This window comes from Nannizzia gypsea, genomic scaffold, assembly GCF_000150975.2.
Source record: "Nannizzia gypsea CBS 118893 supercont1.1 genomic scaffold, whole genome shotgun sequence".
NCBI classification, from domain to species: domain Eukaryota; kingdom Fungi; phylum Ascomycota; class Eurotiomycetes; order Onygenales; family Arthrodermataceae; genus Nannizzia; species Nannizzia gypsea.
The window spans coordinates 4,074,606-4,093,528 of NW_003345201.1; the positions used below are offsets into that span (position 1 = coordinate 4,074,606).

The 18,923-nt window shown below is 47.1% G+C and overlaps 3 protein-coding genes across 3 annotated transcripts; 1 reads left to right on the forward strand and 2 right to left on the reverse strand.

Moving 5' to 3' along the window:
- Positions 1-244: 244 nt before the first annotated feature.
- Positions 245-1,850, reverse strand: MGYG_01492 (sugar transporter 8; the record flags this gene model as incomplete). The annotated part of the gene is made up of 2 exons (XM_003177368.1): positions 245-1,621; positions 1,755-1,850. 2 exons carry the CDS (start codon positions 1,848-1,850, stop codon positions 245-247), a joined length of 1,473 nt encoding a protein of 490 aa, XP_003177416.1.
- A 481-nt stretch (positions 1,851-2,331) lies between these two features.
- On the reverse strand, positions 2,332-14,387 carry MGYG_01493 (lovastatin nonaketide synthase; the record flags this gene model as incomplete). Its single annotated transcript, XM_003177369.1, has 6 exons — positions 2,332-5,150; positions 5,200-7,050; positions 7,104-7,801; positions 7,850-12,453; positions 12,527-13,692; positions 13,754-14,387. The coding sequence occupies 6 exons, from the start codon at positions 14,385-14,387 to the stop codon at positions 2,332-2,334; spliced, it is 11,772 nt and encodes a 3,923-aa protein (XP_003177417.1).
- A 1,925-nt stretch (positions 14,388-16,312) lies between these two features.
- On the forward strand, positions 16,313-18,000 carry MGYG_01494 (UV-damage endonuclease; the record flags this gene model as incomplete). The annotated part of the gene is made up of 3 exons (XM_003177370.1): positions 16,313-16,459; positions 16,515-16,916; positions 16,975-18,000. 3 exons carry the CDS (start codon positions 16,313-16,315, stop codon positions 17,998-18,000), a joined length of 1,575 nt encoding a protein of 524 aa, XP_003177418.1.
- Positions 18,001-18,923: the final 923 nt, after the last annotated feature.

The window sequence follows — 18,923 nt, forward strand, 5'->3', positions numbered from 1 at the left end:
GACTTGCGTCAGATACCACTTTGCTTTTGTTTGACTTTCGTTGCTGCTCCTGCTTGTTTGTATATATTATGATACCAGCATGACCTGAAGAATGAGCCTATACAAGAACCACCATATCTTGAAATTCAACTGCCTTTGCTAATTGAAATAAATGAAGATATCAAAAATAAAAGCTTGCTTCTGTTGGAACGCATTAGAAAACGCCATATGAAAAGAAATGAGGAAGATTCGACGCAGTAGTTAATTAGTCGCTAGCTCTCCTAACCCGCCCCCAGACTTCATCCATACCACTCTTCCCTTTAGTCTCAGGAACCCACCACCAGATAAAAGACCCAAGCAGGACTGCCATGGCGGTGAAAAGCCAGTAAATCTGTCCTTTGCCACCCATATACTCATTAAGGCCTGGGAAAAACTGAGCAACGATAAATGTTGCTATCCAGCTTGATGCCAGCGCCCAACTCTGCGTCGCTCCGACTGCCTCTGGTCCTACCAATTCTGAGGCCAGAATAAATGGAACAGGGCCAAGGCCAACTGCAAAACTTGCTACAAACAAGAGCGTCGCCACAGCCGAGAGGATTTGGAGGCTAGATGCTATTCCTATAGCAAGGAGCATAGACATGCTGCCCATGCCTGCTATGCTAAGTAAAATACACATTTTCCGGCCGAGTTTGTCGGATAAAGGTGCGCAGATAACAGTCATTATCAGGTTTAGACAGGATACCAAGACCGTTAGGAGGGCTGCTGTTGTGGGTAGGATATTGGATAGGAGTGAGACGCTGTACATGATTATGCTGTTGATGCCGGTGAATTGTTGTGTCAGCATTATTGCAATAACGGATATTATTGCTGGCCTATAGACCGGATCCATAAGCGCTCCAAACATGGTCACTGGTTCTTTAACACGGGAAACAGTTCTTGACAATGGGTTTGCGAGAAGCGATTCTTCTTCCTCCGTTTCCACGGCCATGGAACCTCTTGGGTCGGAAGGAGTGGATATCTCCCAAGTCCTTATTTCTTCACTAATATCTGCCGCAGGGCCTCTTATTCTCTGTAGAACCTTTTTTGCTTGGGCTATGTTGTGTTTATCCGCGAGCCAAACAGGGCTTTCAACAACGAATGCAAGCCCGAAGAGCTGAATTATGCCAATAAACCCGGACACAGCGAGAATAATACGCCACGTGTTGCCTTTGCTGAGGAAATAACCTAATCCCTGAGTCAATAAGATACCGATATTGGCCATAACTTGCGTAACGGCTCCAAACAGCCCCCTGCTGCTCGCAGGGGAGACCTCAGAAACGTAGATCGGTCCAACCACAAGGGCAGCACCTGACCCAATACCAGACAAAAACCTCCCTGCCACAAACAAGGAGATGGGAAAAGCGATGGTCTCGGCAAATGGGCCAAGGATGAAAAATATTGTCGTAGACCGAAGAACTAGTAGTCGACCATACTTAGTAGAGAGAGGCCCAGCCAGGAGGGCCCCTAGAAGTCCGCCCAGAGTGTAGCTTGAAGACACAAGACCAAACACACCCTGGCTCATAGGAATGCATTGGGGTAGCTTTGATGATGAAATATGATCCTTCTCGCACGTTATGACGGCCTTGGGTGCATTGAGCTCAGCCTAATACCAGACGAGAGCACAAAGATGCATGTCAGCCAAGCCAATACATTAGACCTGCCAAAAAGTGGCTCGATGAACTGCATTTCAACTTTACAAAAGTGTAAAGGAATTAGTGAGATAAGGATATAGTTACCAAATGATATCCAAACTGAAGAGAACCAAGTGTTACAATACTGATGAGAAAGATGAGGTATGGAGATATCGCACTTGAAGGCGATGTTGAAGCCATCTGGTCTTTTGGCAAATGGTATTTCAGGTTAAAACGAGGACGAGGAGCTCTTCACAGCATTAACACCAAATTAGCTGGTATACGTTTAACTTATTGAGAATAAGGTCCATTATCAGCCTAGGCTGGCAGGTTAGAGGATGTGATGTTGATGAAGTGACGTCGGAAAGAGCCGAAGCGCTTGCAGTAGTTAGCCATGCTTAGTCAGCAGTACCACAGACAGTAAAAAGGGGCAACGGAGAGAAGGAGAGAGACTTGTACTCGTAGTTATATGAAGTTGTGACAAATGATAATTAGCCAAATGGTAAGAGAGAGGTAAATAACGTCTATTTGGGGGGGCCCAATAGCTACCTAGTTATATACATGAAAGGCGAATTAAAAGTGAAAAATTAACTAATCAACGATCAACATAGACAATGAACAACGTGATAAAGCCAACATCTTTATAGTTTGCAAGACGGGGAATCTCGGTTCCTCCATTTGCCTATCGGGTAGACACAATTTGATCCTTGGAGTTCGTCATGGAAATTTCGTGGCCAACCATGAACTGGCTCCATCCCATCTTCTTAGCCACTCCCATCCATTTCAAGGCTGGCATCCCTTCCAGAGTAGACAGAGACTTGTCTTGCAATATCTTGTCTGCGAAGTCCTTGATGCTAACGTTAAGGGCGCTAGAATGTGCTAGGACTTCTGGATGGCCTGACTCTATAGACTCTGTGTCGAATATAGACCCCACAATTTTCCCAGCGATGCGTTCGAGAGGAACTATGCCTAGACTTCCAGATAGACCCTCAAGATCCGGTCTCCTTTGAGCTTGTTTGACAAGAGCAAGGAGTTCGTTCAAAATCTCGTCTGGAGCAGTGGTTATGGCCCCAGGGGCTTTTGTCGGGCGATGCAAGACAGCTCTCAGGCCGAGCTCGTTCGCTGCGTTGGCAAGCACTTTCTCTGCTGCCCACTTGGAGGCAACGTACCCGTCGTGCCCATTGGTAGGTGGGAAGCTGCCCGAGTACATAGTAACTCCGCCTGATGAAACGAAGTGAATAGGGACCTTGCGTGGGTATGCAATCTTCACAATTTCTTTGACGCTGGAGACATTTGTAGCACGGAGGTGGTAGTAAGAATCCCAGAATGAACGGTTAGCACCAAGGTGTAGGATTACATCGACTTCGCTTGAAAGAAGAGTTGCCTCTTTTTCAGATAAACCGAGACGAGCTCTGTCGAGGTCACCATGTTTAATTATGATCTTTCCCTTGGGATCGGGAATGCGGGTCAAGGTGGAAACGCCGTTTTGCGGGCGCACAGCCAAAGTATATATTTTAGAGATGCGATCCTCCGAAACCAGGTGGGCAAGGATATTTCTACCAAGAACACCAGTAGCTCCAGTCATCATAACGACCATGTCTTTCTGCTTTGGAGAAGAGAGATCGGAGTTCAGCTTGGGAAATGCTGGAAGATCAGTTTCGGCATTCCAGTCCAGCTCCTTGACACCAAGGGCATCATCAATCAAACGCGCCATGTTTCGAAGCGTTCCAGCATTCATTATATCAAACAGCTGAATGCTAACACCGAAGGTTTGGCGTATCATTGCCTGTAATTTAACAAGCATCAGAGAATTACCTCCTGCATGGAAGAAGTCGGCGCTGGGTGTTAAAGCACGAGCTGCTGGGATTATCTGGTTCCAAAGCCCTGCAACTTGGTATTCAGTTTCCGTCCGTTCAGTTAGATCCTCTGATGACTTGTTTTCTGCCTCGGGAATCGGGAGAGCCTGCACTGCTTTCCGGTCAACCTTGAAATGAGTGGTGAATGGAAGGTTGTCTAGAGAAACGAAGATAGTAGGTATCATATACTGCGGCAGCGGTAGAAGCATTGGGAGCCGGGTGAGCAGTTCATCACGGTATTCTGTATATGCTGCGGAGAATACGACATGTGCTACCAAGAATGCAGAGTCTTGTTCTCCACGTATGGTAACCACGGCATGAGTAAGGGCTCCTGCCGATGCTTGAAGTATGGTGCTTTCAATGTCTTCAAGTTCGATACGGACGCCGCGTAGCTTAATCTGGGTATCGCCATCTATGCGGCCGTCAAAGAAAAGGGCCCCTTCTTCCGTGAGACGGCCCTTATCTCCAGTACGGTATACCGTTCCTTCCCCCCCAAAATTATTCGGGATGAATTTTCGTCTGGTGAGTTCATCATTGCTCAAGTATCCCTCGGCGACGCCTACACCTCCAATAACAATTTCACCAGCAAAGCCGAGAGGCAGTGGGTTCATCTTAGGGTCCACGATAACAACAGAGTAATTAGGCAGCATGAAACCTACTGGTGCTTGCTGACCAGTTACCATAGAGCGATATGGCAACTCGACTTTAGCGCAAGACATTGTGATTTCTGCAGGGCCATAGCTGTCAAGTAGCCTGATCGGCATTCCTAACTTGCGGAACTCTTCTAGCACAGCATCTGAAGCAACCTCGCCTCCAAGAAGGGCACATTTCCAAGATTTGCACTTCAGCAGGTTTTCTCGTGCATAACGGAACCACATCAGGTATTCGGAAGGGGTAGTAGCAGTGTGAGTTATCCCTTCTGAGGCCATGATATTGGTGATTGAAATTGGGTCACCACGCTGCTCTGCAGGAACAACATAAAGGGCGCCACCATGCACCAGCGCGGTGAAAATCTGCTCAAGGGATTTATCAAAGGAATATGCAGTCTGGTGAAGGACATAGGAGGCGGAGTCCTTGAATTCAAATTGTTTGGAGCAGCCTTCCAACTGTTTCACGATGTTGCTGTGGTTGATATGGATGCCTTTGGGGACCCCTGTGGAACCACTGGTGAAAAGGATAACTGCGAGCGTGTCAGATTTGGCGAGATTAGGCATTTCTGGGCTGTTAACAGGTAGGTTGTTTATATCCACTACTGCTGACGTTGGAGCGTTAAGGTGTTCAACATCTCCTAGCGTTTGGCTATGAGCAAGGATCACGCGAGGCCTGGCTTGATCGACAATTGCAGCAAGACGAGGAAAAGGGGTACGGAGATCGAGGGGAACATAGACTGCACCAGCACGGAATATGGCAAGCAGTGAGCACACCCAGTCTGCAGTAGGCTGTTGAAAAACAGCCACCGTATCTCCCTCCATAACATTAGCTGCAACCAGGGCAGAGCAAATGCAGTCAACGCGGCGTGCCATTTGTGAGTAAGTCATGATCTTCCCGGTTCCATCCTTGAGGCAGATATTGGTGCCATGCTGAGACACAATGTCATCAATATGGTGCATCACCGTAGGGGCCCATTCGTATTGCAAAAAAGGACCTATAGCAAATTAATCTTTTATTCAAAAAATCTTGATCTGGGGACTTACCACGGCCGACTTCAATGGCTTCGTTGATTGTCTTCCTGTCCCAAACGGCTGGTGCACTCCAGTCTACGGCTGGATTATCGGCAAAAGCCGTCAAAAGGTTCACATAGCCTTCCAACAAAAGTTTGGTGTGCTCTGCCGTGTAAAGACGCTGCTGAAGGCGAAGCTCAAGACGGGTATCACCAGCAGCATTTTCAACAATATCGAGAGTCATGTCATAACCGGTCCGTGCGAGGTGCCACTTTTCGCCGACAGCATCAAGGCCCATGTACTTCTGTCTCTCTTGGACACCTTGTCTATAATCCACGAAAACTTGGAAGATGGGAGTGGAAGTGGCCGAACGAGGGATCTTTAACTCGTCCAGGAGTACATCAAATGGCAACTTGGAATGAGCCAGTCCTTTGTAGACTTTGTTGCGGACTTGCTGTACAGCATCTCCAAACTTCTTTGCAGCATAGCGTTCGAAACGGACGGGGAGGAGGTTCAGGAAGAAGCCAAGTGTGTTAATAAATTTGTCGTCTGTCCTATTTGCATCCGCAACTCCGATAAAGAATTCATCACAGTCGTCTAATTGACGGAAGACAAGAGCCTGGAGGGCCGCAAGATAGAAATGAAATGTTGTCGAGCCGAGGGATCTGGAGGCAGCTTTTATTCTTCTTGTCAGTGCTGGCTCAATGCGGACGTCGGCACTGTAGGTACCGTAAGTATCTAGCGGTAATCGTGTGCTGATCTTTGCAAATGGGAATAGGGGTATTGGGTTAAGATTGCTAGGAATTGTTTCACGGTAATATGCGAGATCTGCGTTCATATTACCATTATCCCAGTCTTCGCGTTGCTTTTGTGCAAATGCCCCATACTGCGCAGATTTTGGGATGGAAGGAAGCTTTTGTCCCTCATACGCCTTTTCTAAGTCGCTGTAGAAGACATTGAAGCTGAATCCGTCCATGCCGATGTGGTGACATCCAATGACAAGGTAGTGCATCGTTTCAGAGGAAGAAAGTAGGGTCACTTTCATCGTTTCCCAGCTGTTTAGGTCCCACACATGTGATCTGATTTCATCAAGTTCCCTGTACGCACCGGATTCATCTTTGCAGTGCTTGACAACTAGTTTGACGGCGGATGTTGGAATAATTCCCTGCATTGGGCTTTCCATGTATTCACCAGTCGAAAAGTATCTTGTACGCAGCGCATCATGCCTCAAGACCACGGCTTCCAAGGCTCTTTCCATGTCTTTGACACGAATTCGACCACTAAGCCTGACCAGAATTGCCATATTAAACGTTGTTTTATCTTGTAGAGCTTGGTTAAGGAACCAAAAGCGTGATTGCCCAAAGGACATCTTCTCAGTGACTTCTGATTTAGCTAAGCGGTCGAAACTGTGTTGGCCGGACTTGTTTTCGTGGATTTCCGTCGATGGCTTAACAACTGGCTCTGTAGTTGACGCAATAGTAGGAATAGAGCTTGCCGCTGGTGTTGCCTTTGTAATTTCGACCTGGGGTTCGGCCTCTCGGGTGGGCTGAGCAGAGTCATGCACAGTCACCGGTTTAGAAGGATTGGAAGGTACTTTTGGTGCTGTGGATATAGTATTGGCTTCAGGTTTAGCCCCTTCGGACCCAAGATTAGGGGTAAGGTCAGGAGATATCCGCTGCATAGCATCATTGATCAGATCAGAGACAGAGGAGCCACCCAGGACTTTCAGAACTGGCATGTCGATATCAACTTCTCTGATGAACCAAGTTCGAATCTCGACTGCAACCAAGGAGTCAACTCCCTGCTCTACTAAAGAAGCTGTTGCGTTGAAGTCATCCTCCTCTGGGATACGCAACATCTTCTTTATTCTTCGTGTAAAGCCAGCTAATGAAATGTCAGCTACTCTTTGCCTCATAAAGTGGAACTGTAAGGCTTACATTGCATGATATCGCACACTTCCTCCTCTGTTGTCGCCGTGAGAAGCTGAATCCTGACGGGTATCTGAGTGGATGAAGAGCCGTCTTGCTTGGCCGAAGTGCGTTCTAGAATTAGGTGGGAAAACTTGGTATCCTTCAAGTAAGATGCCCTGATGTCTCCATCTGCATATGTAGGAACAACACCTGAAACAACTTCATGACTCTCTGTTGTCCCTGGCCTTCCTCTTACAATCGCCTCCGCAAACAAGGTGTGGATATCCTGCTCAGATACATTTCTGTAACCAGATCGAGAAAATTGGTCGATATCCAGATCCTCAGCACGTTCAAAGTAACCAAGCCCAATTAGGGACGAAATGGCGATTACGGACGCGGCAAGGCCCTTTCGACGGCGCTGCAAGCCTAGGGATTCCATAAAACTGTTGGCTCCAATATAGTTACTCTGGCCAGCATTTCCAATTAAGGCTGTAATAGAAGAAAACAGAATAAAAAAGTCAAGGGTGTTCTCCGAGAAAAGGTTGTCCAGGTTTATTGCTCCAAGGACCTTTGGCCTAAGGGCTGCCATAAGGTCATCATAACTCATCTTCTGGAAAAGGCTGTCCACTAGAACCATAGCTCCGTGGGCAACTCCGCCAATTGGAGGCATGGTGCGACATATTTTGTTATAGCAGGCTTGGAGCGCATCGGCGTCCGTAATATCCCTAGGTCTCATTAGAATCATTCACAGTCATAAGAAGGGCTAAACTTACAGCGGCATTGGCTTTATAGTTGCCCCATATTCATCTTCCATGCTTTCAATCCACTCAGCATTTACCTTAGGTCTTCTACTAGTAAGCACGACATGTCTCGCCCCTCGGCTTACCATCCATTCAGCGAGGGACTGGCCCATTTCGCCAGACAAACCAACCATAAGGTATGTTTTCTCTGCGCTAAATAGGTTGGCATAAGGGTCAATAGGTTCAACAGTGAGCGAAACTTGAGTATCAACCGCCCAGTCGATTACTACTAGGTCTTTAGTTTCATCAAAATACCCAGGAACCTTATCCAAAGGCAGGGTGGACCTATCGTCAGGCACAGTAAAGTTAGCAGTTTTAGCAATGTCAAAGCCTGTAGATAAATACTTGGAGACAAGTTCAGCATCAGAGCCGGGGCGTTTTGCAACACTATTTCCGAAAAACGAAGATCGGTTGGATTTTTTGCAGCAAAGTGGCAGACACTCCAAGAGATTAGATATAATCTGCTCATCTGAGGTACTGGAGAAATTGATAAAAAGTGAGACTTCTTTTGGTAGTTGCCGTCTCAACAAACGGCGGGGGGTTCTGGGATGGATATATGTCCACTGGGGCCCCTTCTTTGAAGTTTGAGTGGTAGTGAAGAAAACACGAATTTTCTTCGCTGCTGCTTGTTTCCTTATAGCTGCAGCAACAACCTGATCAGGGTCATGTACTAAAACAGTGCTACTTGTTGAGGCTTCCATGATAATCGAATGTGCGACGAGATTGGCAGCAATTGAAAGAAGCACTTGAGTTGCATTGGTCTCCCCGTTGTAAAGTATCGTCCAAGACTTTGGAACATGAACAGCTGACTTGCTCTGATCTGAGAGGGCGATGACTCTTTCACCACAGTCGTTAGTGCCATAGCACAAAAAGAAGTGTCCCACCAAAGGGACTTCCACAGACTGAAGTAGGGACTTCAAAATAGTAATTTCGGTATCACCATCGGACCCTGTGGTAGGTTTAAGTGGGGATGGCTCGCAAAGATTATAGGAGCTATCCTTTGTGGTCAATTCAATGCTAGAGGCATTTGCGGAGACTTTGTGAGCGATATGCCGCTTGTATGAATTGTATCGATCATTCATCTTATCAGCAGACATAAGCCTTGGAGTATAAATTTTGTTGTTCTCCAAATGGTACTCTGATTCATCGCTCCATAGAATAGAGCCGGGGACAAGACGACTGTTTGCCTCGTTGAGATTGAGGTGTCGGAGCAATGTTTCTGCAAAGAGCTTAGCAGAATTTGAATCCAATATATCAACATCAAGTGCCTGGAAGTTGATACCAGAATACTCTCTGCGAAGTGTGCGTGCCATGCCAACAAGCATACGAGAGAATGGGCTCTCTGATCTATTGCCTTTCGTTACCCAAAGAATCTCCCTAGGGGTTGAAAACACCTCTTTAACACCCTCGAGCTTTTGGGGCTGGTTATCCATAAGCTCTTTCATGATTGGAGCATCTAGCTCGGCTAAATTTAGGACTGTAGCAACTGCGTCGCTGTCACTATTGATAAAATTGTTGATTGAAGTGACGTTTGAGATAGACCTGAAATGCGGGCGTAGGATATTAGTACATTCGGTAACGATATTGGCAATCTTATCAGTTTTTCCTCCAATAATAACGAGGTTTTCACGCTGTGGATGGGCATGTCCGGGCGAAAGGGGATCTCTGAGCGTGTAAATCTGAGAATCCACGGCTTGGGTTACCATAACAACCAAGTGGTCTATAGAGTCAATGTTGGGAGTGAAGGTGTCAACACCGGACCAGCCAGTTCGTTTGTACACTTTATCCCATTCCTCCACGGTTATGGTTGGACCCCATGGCCGACCAGTTTCGGCACCGCACCACCAGCCTGGGAAGCCAGACATCGAGAAACCCTCGCGCAGACTTGGGAAGTATGTAGCGACCTCCATGTTAATCAACCAACCGCCTGGTTTTACAAGTTTGCGCACATTTGACAAAGTCAAATCAATATCAGGGCCGACATGTAGAACATTTGATGCAAGAACCATATCGTAATGGCCTTCAGTAAACCCTTGTTCGCTGAGATCCTTTTCCATGTCAAGGGTTTTGAAGATCATGCGGTCAGAATATTGGCTAAATCTCTTCTCCGCCGCTTCGAAAAACCCAGAGGAGATATCCGTGAATGTATATGTTGAAAAGGCTTTTCCCAGAGTAGGGAGAATCATTCTAGTTGAGCCACCCGTGCCAGCACCAATTTCAATAATATTCATCCGCGGATATCGATAAGCAACTTGGGCAGCCAGGTTTGCTTCCCACTGGTTTGTTATATCCAGGCCAATAGCCTCCTCGTAGAAACGATCCAGGATGTTATCCTTCAACGCGTACTCGTGAATATTTCCACGAGTGCGAATAACATGGGCAATATTTTGGCCAACAGCTCGGAGAATACCAATATCAGCACGGTCTCCTGCATCCGCAACAAGAGATTCCACGTATTCCAAAGTATCGTTTACAGCATCAGGTCCAACAAAGGGGTGCTCCCCGTCGATAACCTGCTTGTGCACAAACCTACACCATCTGAGCATATGCTTGAAATGTGGAAGGGTTTCTTCTTCCTCTTTGGCAGTAATGGTATTGAGGAGTTTGTTAATCCAGTAGAAAGAGAATCGCTCTGAGACTCTCGCGATATGAGCGTCCGACTCAGGTAAACGATGAGGAGAGGCAACTGCGCCGTCTGGCTGAGCTAGATCGTAGATGAGGTTAGAGAATAGCTTGACATCGTTCTCCTCTGAGGCCTTGGCTAACGGAACAAGAACAATGCCTTCAATTTCCATAAGAACCCCATTTTTATTGGGAGCAAAGACCTCGATGTCGGCGGTGGGGGTATCATGGGTCCCGCTGGTCACAGCTGCTTGCCAGGGCCAAACAATTTCTTCTCCTGGTGGGAACACTGCTAGTGACGGATTAATTGACAGCCGGTTGATTTTAGTAGGAACATGTATTGACCAGAGCCGGTCATCACCCGGAGAGCTGAATGCAGCGAAGACGGCTTGGAAACTGGTATCAACAAAACCGGGGTGCATTAGGAAATTGTCCTCCCAAGCTTCACCGCGTGCATCAGTAATTTCTCCAACTGCGGCATCCTTCCTACGAAGGATGGAACTGATCGCCTTGAATGGTGGAGAGTAGTTGTAGCCCATGTCCGATAGATACTTGTAGAATCGATCAATATCAACGCTTGTCATGTTGAATTGAGGAATCTGAGAAGCCGAAAGCGCATTGGCGGTTGGTTCACCGAAACGGAGCGATATCTTTCCCTTTCCATTCAAAGTCAACGTATTATCACCCTTGGGGCACGATGATATCTGGAAGATAGCGCTGATAGATTCGGATTCAGATGACAAGACGTTAAGGGTAAAGATGACTTCGATCCCAGTAGTATCATCAAGGAATGAAATAGCACGAGCAATGTCCACCTCTTCAAGTTCAATCAGTTGCACATCCCGGTTGCTTGCAAGGGTCATTATAGCCTCAACAGCCATGCACACATATCCAGACGCAGGGAAGACATTCTGACCCTGTAATCGATGGCCAGGAATCCAGGTAAGTTCTTTGGGGAATAGAATATTCCTCCACTGGATTTGCGTTCCGGTAGTGCCTTCAACAACATTTACACCCAGCATCGGATGGGGAGCCTCGCGAGAAGTGTAAGATGTAGCTACCCGAGAGTCAAGCCAATAGCTCCTTGAGTGATCCCACGAATATTCAGGAAGGTCTCCAGACAAATTGTCACGCTGGGTACCTGAAGACATGAGTTTATCATACCCTTCAAAGTCAACTGCAGATGGGCCAAAGGTCTCCCAGACGTAGCCGAGAGCAGCAGAAAATGCTTTGACATCATCAACACCGCGAGATAAGAGGCCAGTGTAAGGTGTGCCACCTACACCAGTAGCTTGCTCCAAGTTTTCCAGGCACGGCCCCTTCAAAGCTGGATGGGGGCCGATTTCGATGACCAAGTCAAATGGACCTGATTCTTTCACGGCAGTAATTCCCGCCTGTGAAAAAAGAACGGCATTGTTCATGTTGTCGGCCCAATATTGACCATTGAGATTGTTACTAGCCATCTTTGTACCAGAAACGACTGAAGAGTACCATGAGACTGACGAATGTCCATCTTTGAACTCAATACCACAAGCATCCATTGCCTTCAAATACATCTCAGAGCATGCATTCATGTGGAATGAGTGGTAAGCAGTATCAACTCTGAGCTTGCGGACAAATTTCGACTCATCTTTGAACACCACTAGAGCAGCATCAATCGCATCCTCGTCTCCCGAGAGAGTGACGCTAGTGGCAGCATTACTAGCGGCAACAGTAATACGACCGTCAAACTCCTCAAGTTGGCAAAATTCTTCAGCATCCTCAAGGGTTGTGCCAACTGCCATCATTGCTCCTTTCTTTCCAGAGGCAGAGCCAGCAAACTTAGCGTAGAGACCGCGGTAGTAAGCAATGCGAATAGCGTCTCTAGCGGAAATAAATCCAGAAGCGTAGGCAGCAGCAATCTCACCAGAAGAGTGTCCGATCACCGCCTTGAAATCCAAGTTGGACCCAGCAGCCTTGAGTAAGTCTACCCAGCACAATTTGAACAGCAGTGCAGAGAGGTTGAGAAAGGGGCAGCCTCGGCAAGACGAGAAGTCTTTTTATCGGCTTCAAGCTCTCCACGAATAGGCCAGCTTGGCTGTCAGCTTCTGGAAGCTCTTGGAGGGATCGGTCGAGGTTGGCGATGATATTTCGAACATGAGCGGAGGCCTTGATCAGCTGGCTACCCATAGTCGGCCACTGAGCACCTTGACCAGTGAAGACGCCAAGCACTGTCAACTTCTCAGGTCCTGAAGATCGAACACCAAGGCTATCCTTCTGACTCCGAGCAGCATCGATGGCAGCAACCAGGTCGGTTGTCGTTCGGCCAGAGATAGCGACCTTGTGGGCCAGAGCCGAGCGGCGGTTCTGCAGAGTCCAGGCAACATCACTAACATCAGGTGAATTTTCTGCACTCAAGAACTCAGAAAATGTGTCAAGCATTCCTCGGAGACTCTTTTCTGAATGGGCCGAGAAAGTGAGAGGGGTGAATAGGGGCATTTTATCGCAAATTTTGTGCACCGCGGTTGGTTCATAGCTCTCGAGGATTGCGTGGGCATTAGCACCGCCAAAGCCAAAGCTGTTCACGGAGGCACGCATTGGCTGGCCAGCCGGAGGAGACGGCCACGCGTGACTTGTCGTTGGGATTTGCAAGTTGGTGTAGAAAGGTTTGACCTTCTCAGCAATTTGGTTGAGATGCAAGTTTGGTGGGATTGTCTTGTTTTGTAGGGCGAGGGAGGTACCAATAAGACTGGCAAGGCCGGCAGTACCTTCAGTGTGGCCAATAATAGTCTTGATTGAGCCAACCCAGAGTTTCTTTTCAGCAGTTTGGCCATCTTTGAAAAACGCTCGACTAATTGCTTCAGCTTCTTGTGGATCTCCGGCGGGTGTGCCAGTCCCATGGGCATGGAAGAACTGGGGCTGGTCATTGGGGTCCAAGGGGTCAAGGCCAGCCTTTTTGTAAGTTTCTCTAATCAAGGCAGTTTGAGCAAGGTTGCTTGGCATAGTTATACCAGTGGTGCGGCCATCCTGGTTGAAGGCAGTCTCCCTGATCACACACTCAATATGATCACCATCTTTAATAGCCTGGCTCAAGGTCTTCAGAACCACTGCTGCGAGACCTTCACCTCTCGCGTAACCATTGGCACCTTGATCCCACATTCGTGACTTTCCATCAGGAGAAAGCATTTTCAGCTTACTTTCCGCAATATACATGCCTTGATTCCCCAAGAATTAGTACTTAGGCCGTTCGTTAACAGAAAATAATAGAGGACATACCAGGTGTAAGAATCAAATTAGCTCCACAAGCAACTGCCACATTGCAGTCACCACTTCTAAGGACCTGAACAGCTTCATGCACAGCTACCAATGAAGACGAGCAGGCGGTGTCAATGGTCATGGACGGGCCATGCCAATCAAAGAAGTAGGAGATACGGTTAGCCATAATGGCACGAGATATGCCTGTTGCAGCATACTGCGGCAAACAGTCCCAGTCCTTAGCAAGCATGCCAGCCCAGTCATCACACATAAGCCCGACATAGCAAGCAGTAGAAGACCCACGGAGGCTCTCCATGGTGACGCCAGCGGCACACAAGGATTCGTAGACAGTTTCAAGCAGCATACGCTGCTGTGGGTCAATAGCCTCGCATTCATTTGGCGGAATGTTAAAGAAAGTTGCGTCAAAGGTAGCAGGGTCTGCCTCGAGGAAATAGGATTTGGTGACATTGCTAGTACCATGATGGGCGTTGTCTTGGTGGTGCCAAACATTAGCATTAAAGCGATTTTCTGGAACAGGTTTCGAGAGATCATGAGGCTCCTTTAGCAATTCCCATAGTTTTGACGGGGTGGTGCTATTGCCCGGGAAGTTGCAGGCGCTGCCAATGATGGCGATTGGCTCCTTGCGTTGAGGCATGGTGGTATAGTACGCAGTTGATCGAGGCTTAGAAGCAAAAGAGTGAAGTGTGGTTGACTGAAAGTATTCCCGTGAAGAGTAGATGAGGGATACCGCTGCCTGATATCCTTCTTGTATCATCGCCCCATCTGCATTGATGGTCTTGAGGAAGCTGCATAGTTTGCCGACTGCTGGGTTTTCGGTGTGTTAATGCAGCCGAATCGGTTCATTCTCTGCCCTAATTCGGTGTCTCGACAGCCCAGCAGATGGACCTGGGGTGGCAGCGTTGTAACAATGTTAACCATGGTCCAAACCCACCCACCTCTATTGCTAGCTTACATTTGTAGTTTAGTTATTAACTATTTGACGGAGTGCAGGGGATTTTGGATAATACCCCAAGCAAGGAGAAAGTATCATTCCTAGTCGACACCATGTCCCTAGCCACATTGTGTTCAAGCAGCGTTTTCTCCGTAGTTTCGCTCAAACGCGAAAGAAAAGAGCGTGATAACGCTTTCAAAGATGTCATATCATACTTTTCTGCTGTGGACGTATTTCCTCGTGGAGTTGTGCTGACGGGGCGACTCCTGGCGGCTCCCATTTTGAGAAGTAAGCCCTAGACGCACTTTTACATCCGCCGTCTCTTAGTTTCAGTTAATAGCCACAGAGTTAGATGTAATGGCAGCATGGTCCAGACCAGCTTTAGGATTGAGCTGAGTACCTGGTCAGCCTCATCGACAGCGAACTCAAGTCACCGTTCTCGGGGAGTTTTCCGGCGATGAGAGGCATTGCAAGAACACCACAGTAATCATGCCGAATTCATTAGAATTAACTATGCCTGGGATATACCCAAGATCCATGGGTCTCAGCACTTGTCCATTTTCAGTTAGTTGGCAAGGCACGAAGCAGCAGACAAAATACGAGAAACTCCAGCGCAACAAGAGTGTCTTCAAAACATATTCACCGAGATCTGGCCGTTTCCACGGATCGCATAACTAATTTCTGAAGGATGGATAGTTTTGGAGCTGAATTATGCATTTCGTACTAATACTTAGCACTTGCATCGATGACTGATGACTTTTCAGTTGTTTTGTACGGAGTAGGTAGCGATGCTTGCTAGTGGAATGGTGTTTGTCAACGAGCGTGGTTATGGAGAAAGTGGTGATGGTCAGATCAAACCTTAGCTAGTGTCGAGGTTTGTTTAGGGTCACGTTATTCTAGAAGACTATGGACCAATCAACAGTCTGTATAATTTAGGTTACTGCATATTCAGCCCGAAGCTAACTCGTTGCTTGGACTCTAGCCTATTGGAGTTCTTACCTTACTAAGCACAACGTCACTCATGTCCAGCTGCTGAAAAAGTCGAGAAAACTTGTTTCTTGCCCAGTTTGCATGTCTTCCCCAGGAGGAGGATATTTACAGCGTTTTCATATAACCGAGAATATTAGGATAAAAGTTTTGTGAGGGGAAAAGATCAATTTACCCCTGCAGAGATCATAAATGAAAGTGGTGGCCATGTGAAGGTTGTATAAATAAACAAACAAACACACACATTACTAAAATCTTGACAAACAGGAAAACAGGAGTGTATGCTACCAGCCAGCAACTCCAGCTGACTATCTAGTTAGTACTAGATTTACATATTATACAGACCCGTACGACGAGTGAGTATTGAACGAGTACGTTGGGTGGAATCATGTACATTCAAAGTTGGGGAAGCAAACCAGGATCTGCCATAACAGTGGCGAAAACTGTTTCCAACTATATCACTATATCATCATCGCAATCTGTACATCATCAAGGTGTACACTCACTGAATAGATCCCGTTTCATAAAGTTACATGTACGTACATTCATATTTACGTTCTTCTGGATTTTGCTGTAAGCGGTCACAGGCCATCGGGTTGCATCTCCTTGGTCAAGGCAGGGCACAACTACACCTCCGCAACATGAGCGCCAGCCACGACCTAACCGAACGCCTCGAACAGGATGGTGAATTCGCAGTAGATGAAAATCAAATAGAGCAAGCAGCCTCACAACCTCCTCCTGTTAACAGCAACTATCTTCCGCTGCCGTGGAAGGGTCGGTTAGGATATGTCCGCAAGCACCCAATCCAATAACTAGTTATAACGCCATTTCTGACCTTTTTAGGCATGTCTTAATACATATCTACGCAATGCAAATCCTCCAGTTTTTTGCTCCCGGACATGCCGCATTGCTTCCATACTTGAAAATCGACATCCTCTTCGAGACACCTCTCAGGCACGCCATCCTACCAAAAACCGCCCAGACCGTACCAAACCTCCGGATATCGCCAGGGGGCAGGAATTCGTGCAGGAGCTGGGCTTGGCGAATACTCGGGACTTGGTGACACTGATCCGCTGGAATGCACGGTTTGGAATTCGCTTCATGAGAATCAGCAGTGAGATGTTCCCGTTTGCTAGTCATGCTGAATATGGATATAAACTAGCCCCGTTTGCTTCCGAGGCGCTGGCTGAGGTAGGAAAGGTTGCTGCTGAACTCAATCATCGTCTCACTGTTCACCCTGGCCAGGTATGTGTGCACCTGAATTGTAGGGCTTTTCCAATCATTAGACATTAACCAGTGTTAGTTTACTCAACTCGGCTCTCCACGAAAAGAAGTTATCAGTAACTCCATCAGAGATCTAGCATATCATGCAGAGATGTTAAACCTCTTGAAATTACCACCTCAGATGGATCGCGATGCAGTTATTATCCTCCACATGGGTGGCACCTTTGGAGATAAAGAGAGCACCCTGGGCCGGTTCAGAGAGGCCTACGCGGACTTGCCACAAGATATCAGAGACAGGCTCGTGTTGGAAAATGATGATATGAGCTGGACTGTCCACGATCTTCTGCCCGTATGCGAAGAATTAAACATACCTTTCGTCCTAGACTACCACCACCATAATATCCACTTTGATCCAGATCGAATTCGGGAAGGCACACTTGATATAATGTCCCTCTATGATCGGATAAGATCAACCTGGGTAAGAAAAGGGAAAACGCAAAAGATGCATTATTCCGAACCTGTCCCGGAAGCGATAACTAAAGTGCAACGGCGGAAGCATAGCCCGAGGGTGTCCACACTGCCGCCGTGTGATCTAACTATGGATCTCATGATCGAAGCCAAAGATAAAGAACAGGCTGTTTTTGAGCTTATGAAGATATATAAGCTTCCAGGATTTGATAAAATCAACTCCATCATCCCGCATCACAGAGAGGATGAGAGGAAAGTTTCTAAGAAAACCCAGGTACTCACTGATACTAGTGATACGTCATGGTTAGATCCGGAAGAAATGAACATGGGGGGTCCATACGGCCGGGTTTACTGGCCCCCAGGAATGGAAGAATGGCTCCGCCCTCAGAAGCGTAGGTTAATACCAAAAGTTGCTGGTAAAACAGCCAAACCCCAACTTCGTGAGGCCAAGAAGAAACAAAGAGAGCCATCCCCCGAAGAAGAGAGCGAAGACGATTTAGCGCTGGATACATCATCTGGCAGAGAACAATCCGCGAAACGACAAAAGTTCACAGCCAAAAATAAAGTTCAAGATGCTCAGAGCGCCGAAAGGGTTCATGGAAGAAGAAGGAGTGCAAGGAAAAGTGCAAGGCCCTAACCAATTAAGTGTTCCAATATGACAGCTTTAGTTACTTGGATCCTTTCGGACGATATTTGGCTGGCGAGTTCTATTGATTGGAAGAGTAGACATGAAGTGGAGGCCTTCTAGTAGTCCAAAAAGTAAGAAGACGTATCTACTATTGAACGCGAGAGTTGCAATTAAACCATCACCCGTGGAAACTTACCCTATATAAAGGCCAATCAAGCTTGCCGGAAGGAGCCTCATCTTCCCAGGAGGATAACTAGAACTCTAATACGGATTAATGGCGACCCGAGCCAGGAGACTCGGCTATGGATTATATATAATCCTTAAACTCTCTAATCAAATCTCTGATTGGTCAGGAGGCTTTTTCGGACGACATCGCATGCTCTGCTCTTGATTGCAAAAAGAGGTGCCTGTTACGGAATATAGGTAAGATATCAGATTCTATAGTCCTTGCGGGCGCAGTTGTCGTCCCCGCTTTTCGGCAGGTACACTGTTTTGGCCCCATCCTATGAAAAGGTTCCTTTCAATGCAATGATGCTAGGGCAATTCAATCCATCCCGTTCAACAGTTCGTCCAACCCCAAAATGGTTTAGCCGCTCATCCTTCATTAGTATCCGACAATTTCCGGGATCTTGATAACCCTTGCAGTACTCCGTACATGGTCATATTGCGAATACAATGATGCAAGGAGCAGATTGCCAACTATGTACTCAGACCTTCAGCTCGTTCGGCGACTTTGGTGTCATATTTATGTCGCCGGCGAGAGGAATGAGTGTCACCGTGACTGGCGAAGTACTCAAGATGTGTTGAATAGCAAGTATGCTTGCTGCTCACCACTGAAACTTGAAGTAGATACCCTGCGAGATAATTTGCCTTTTTACTACTACATTTCCCCCGGTGTTTTCATTGCTCAAATATCAGCAATATATGAATAG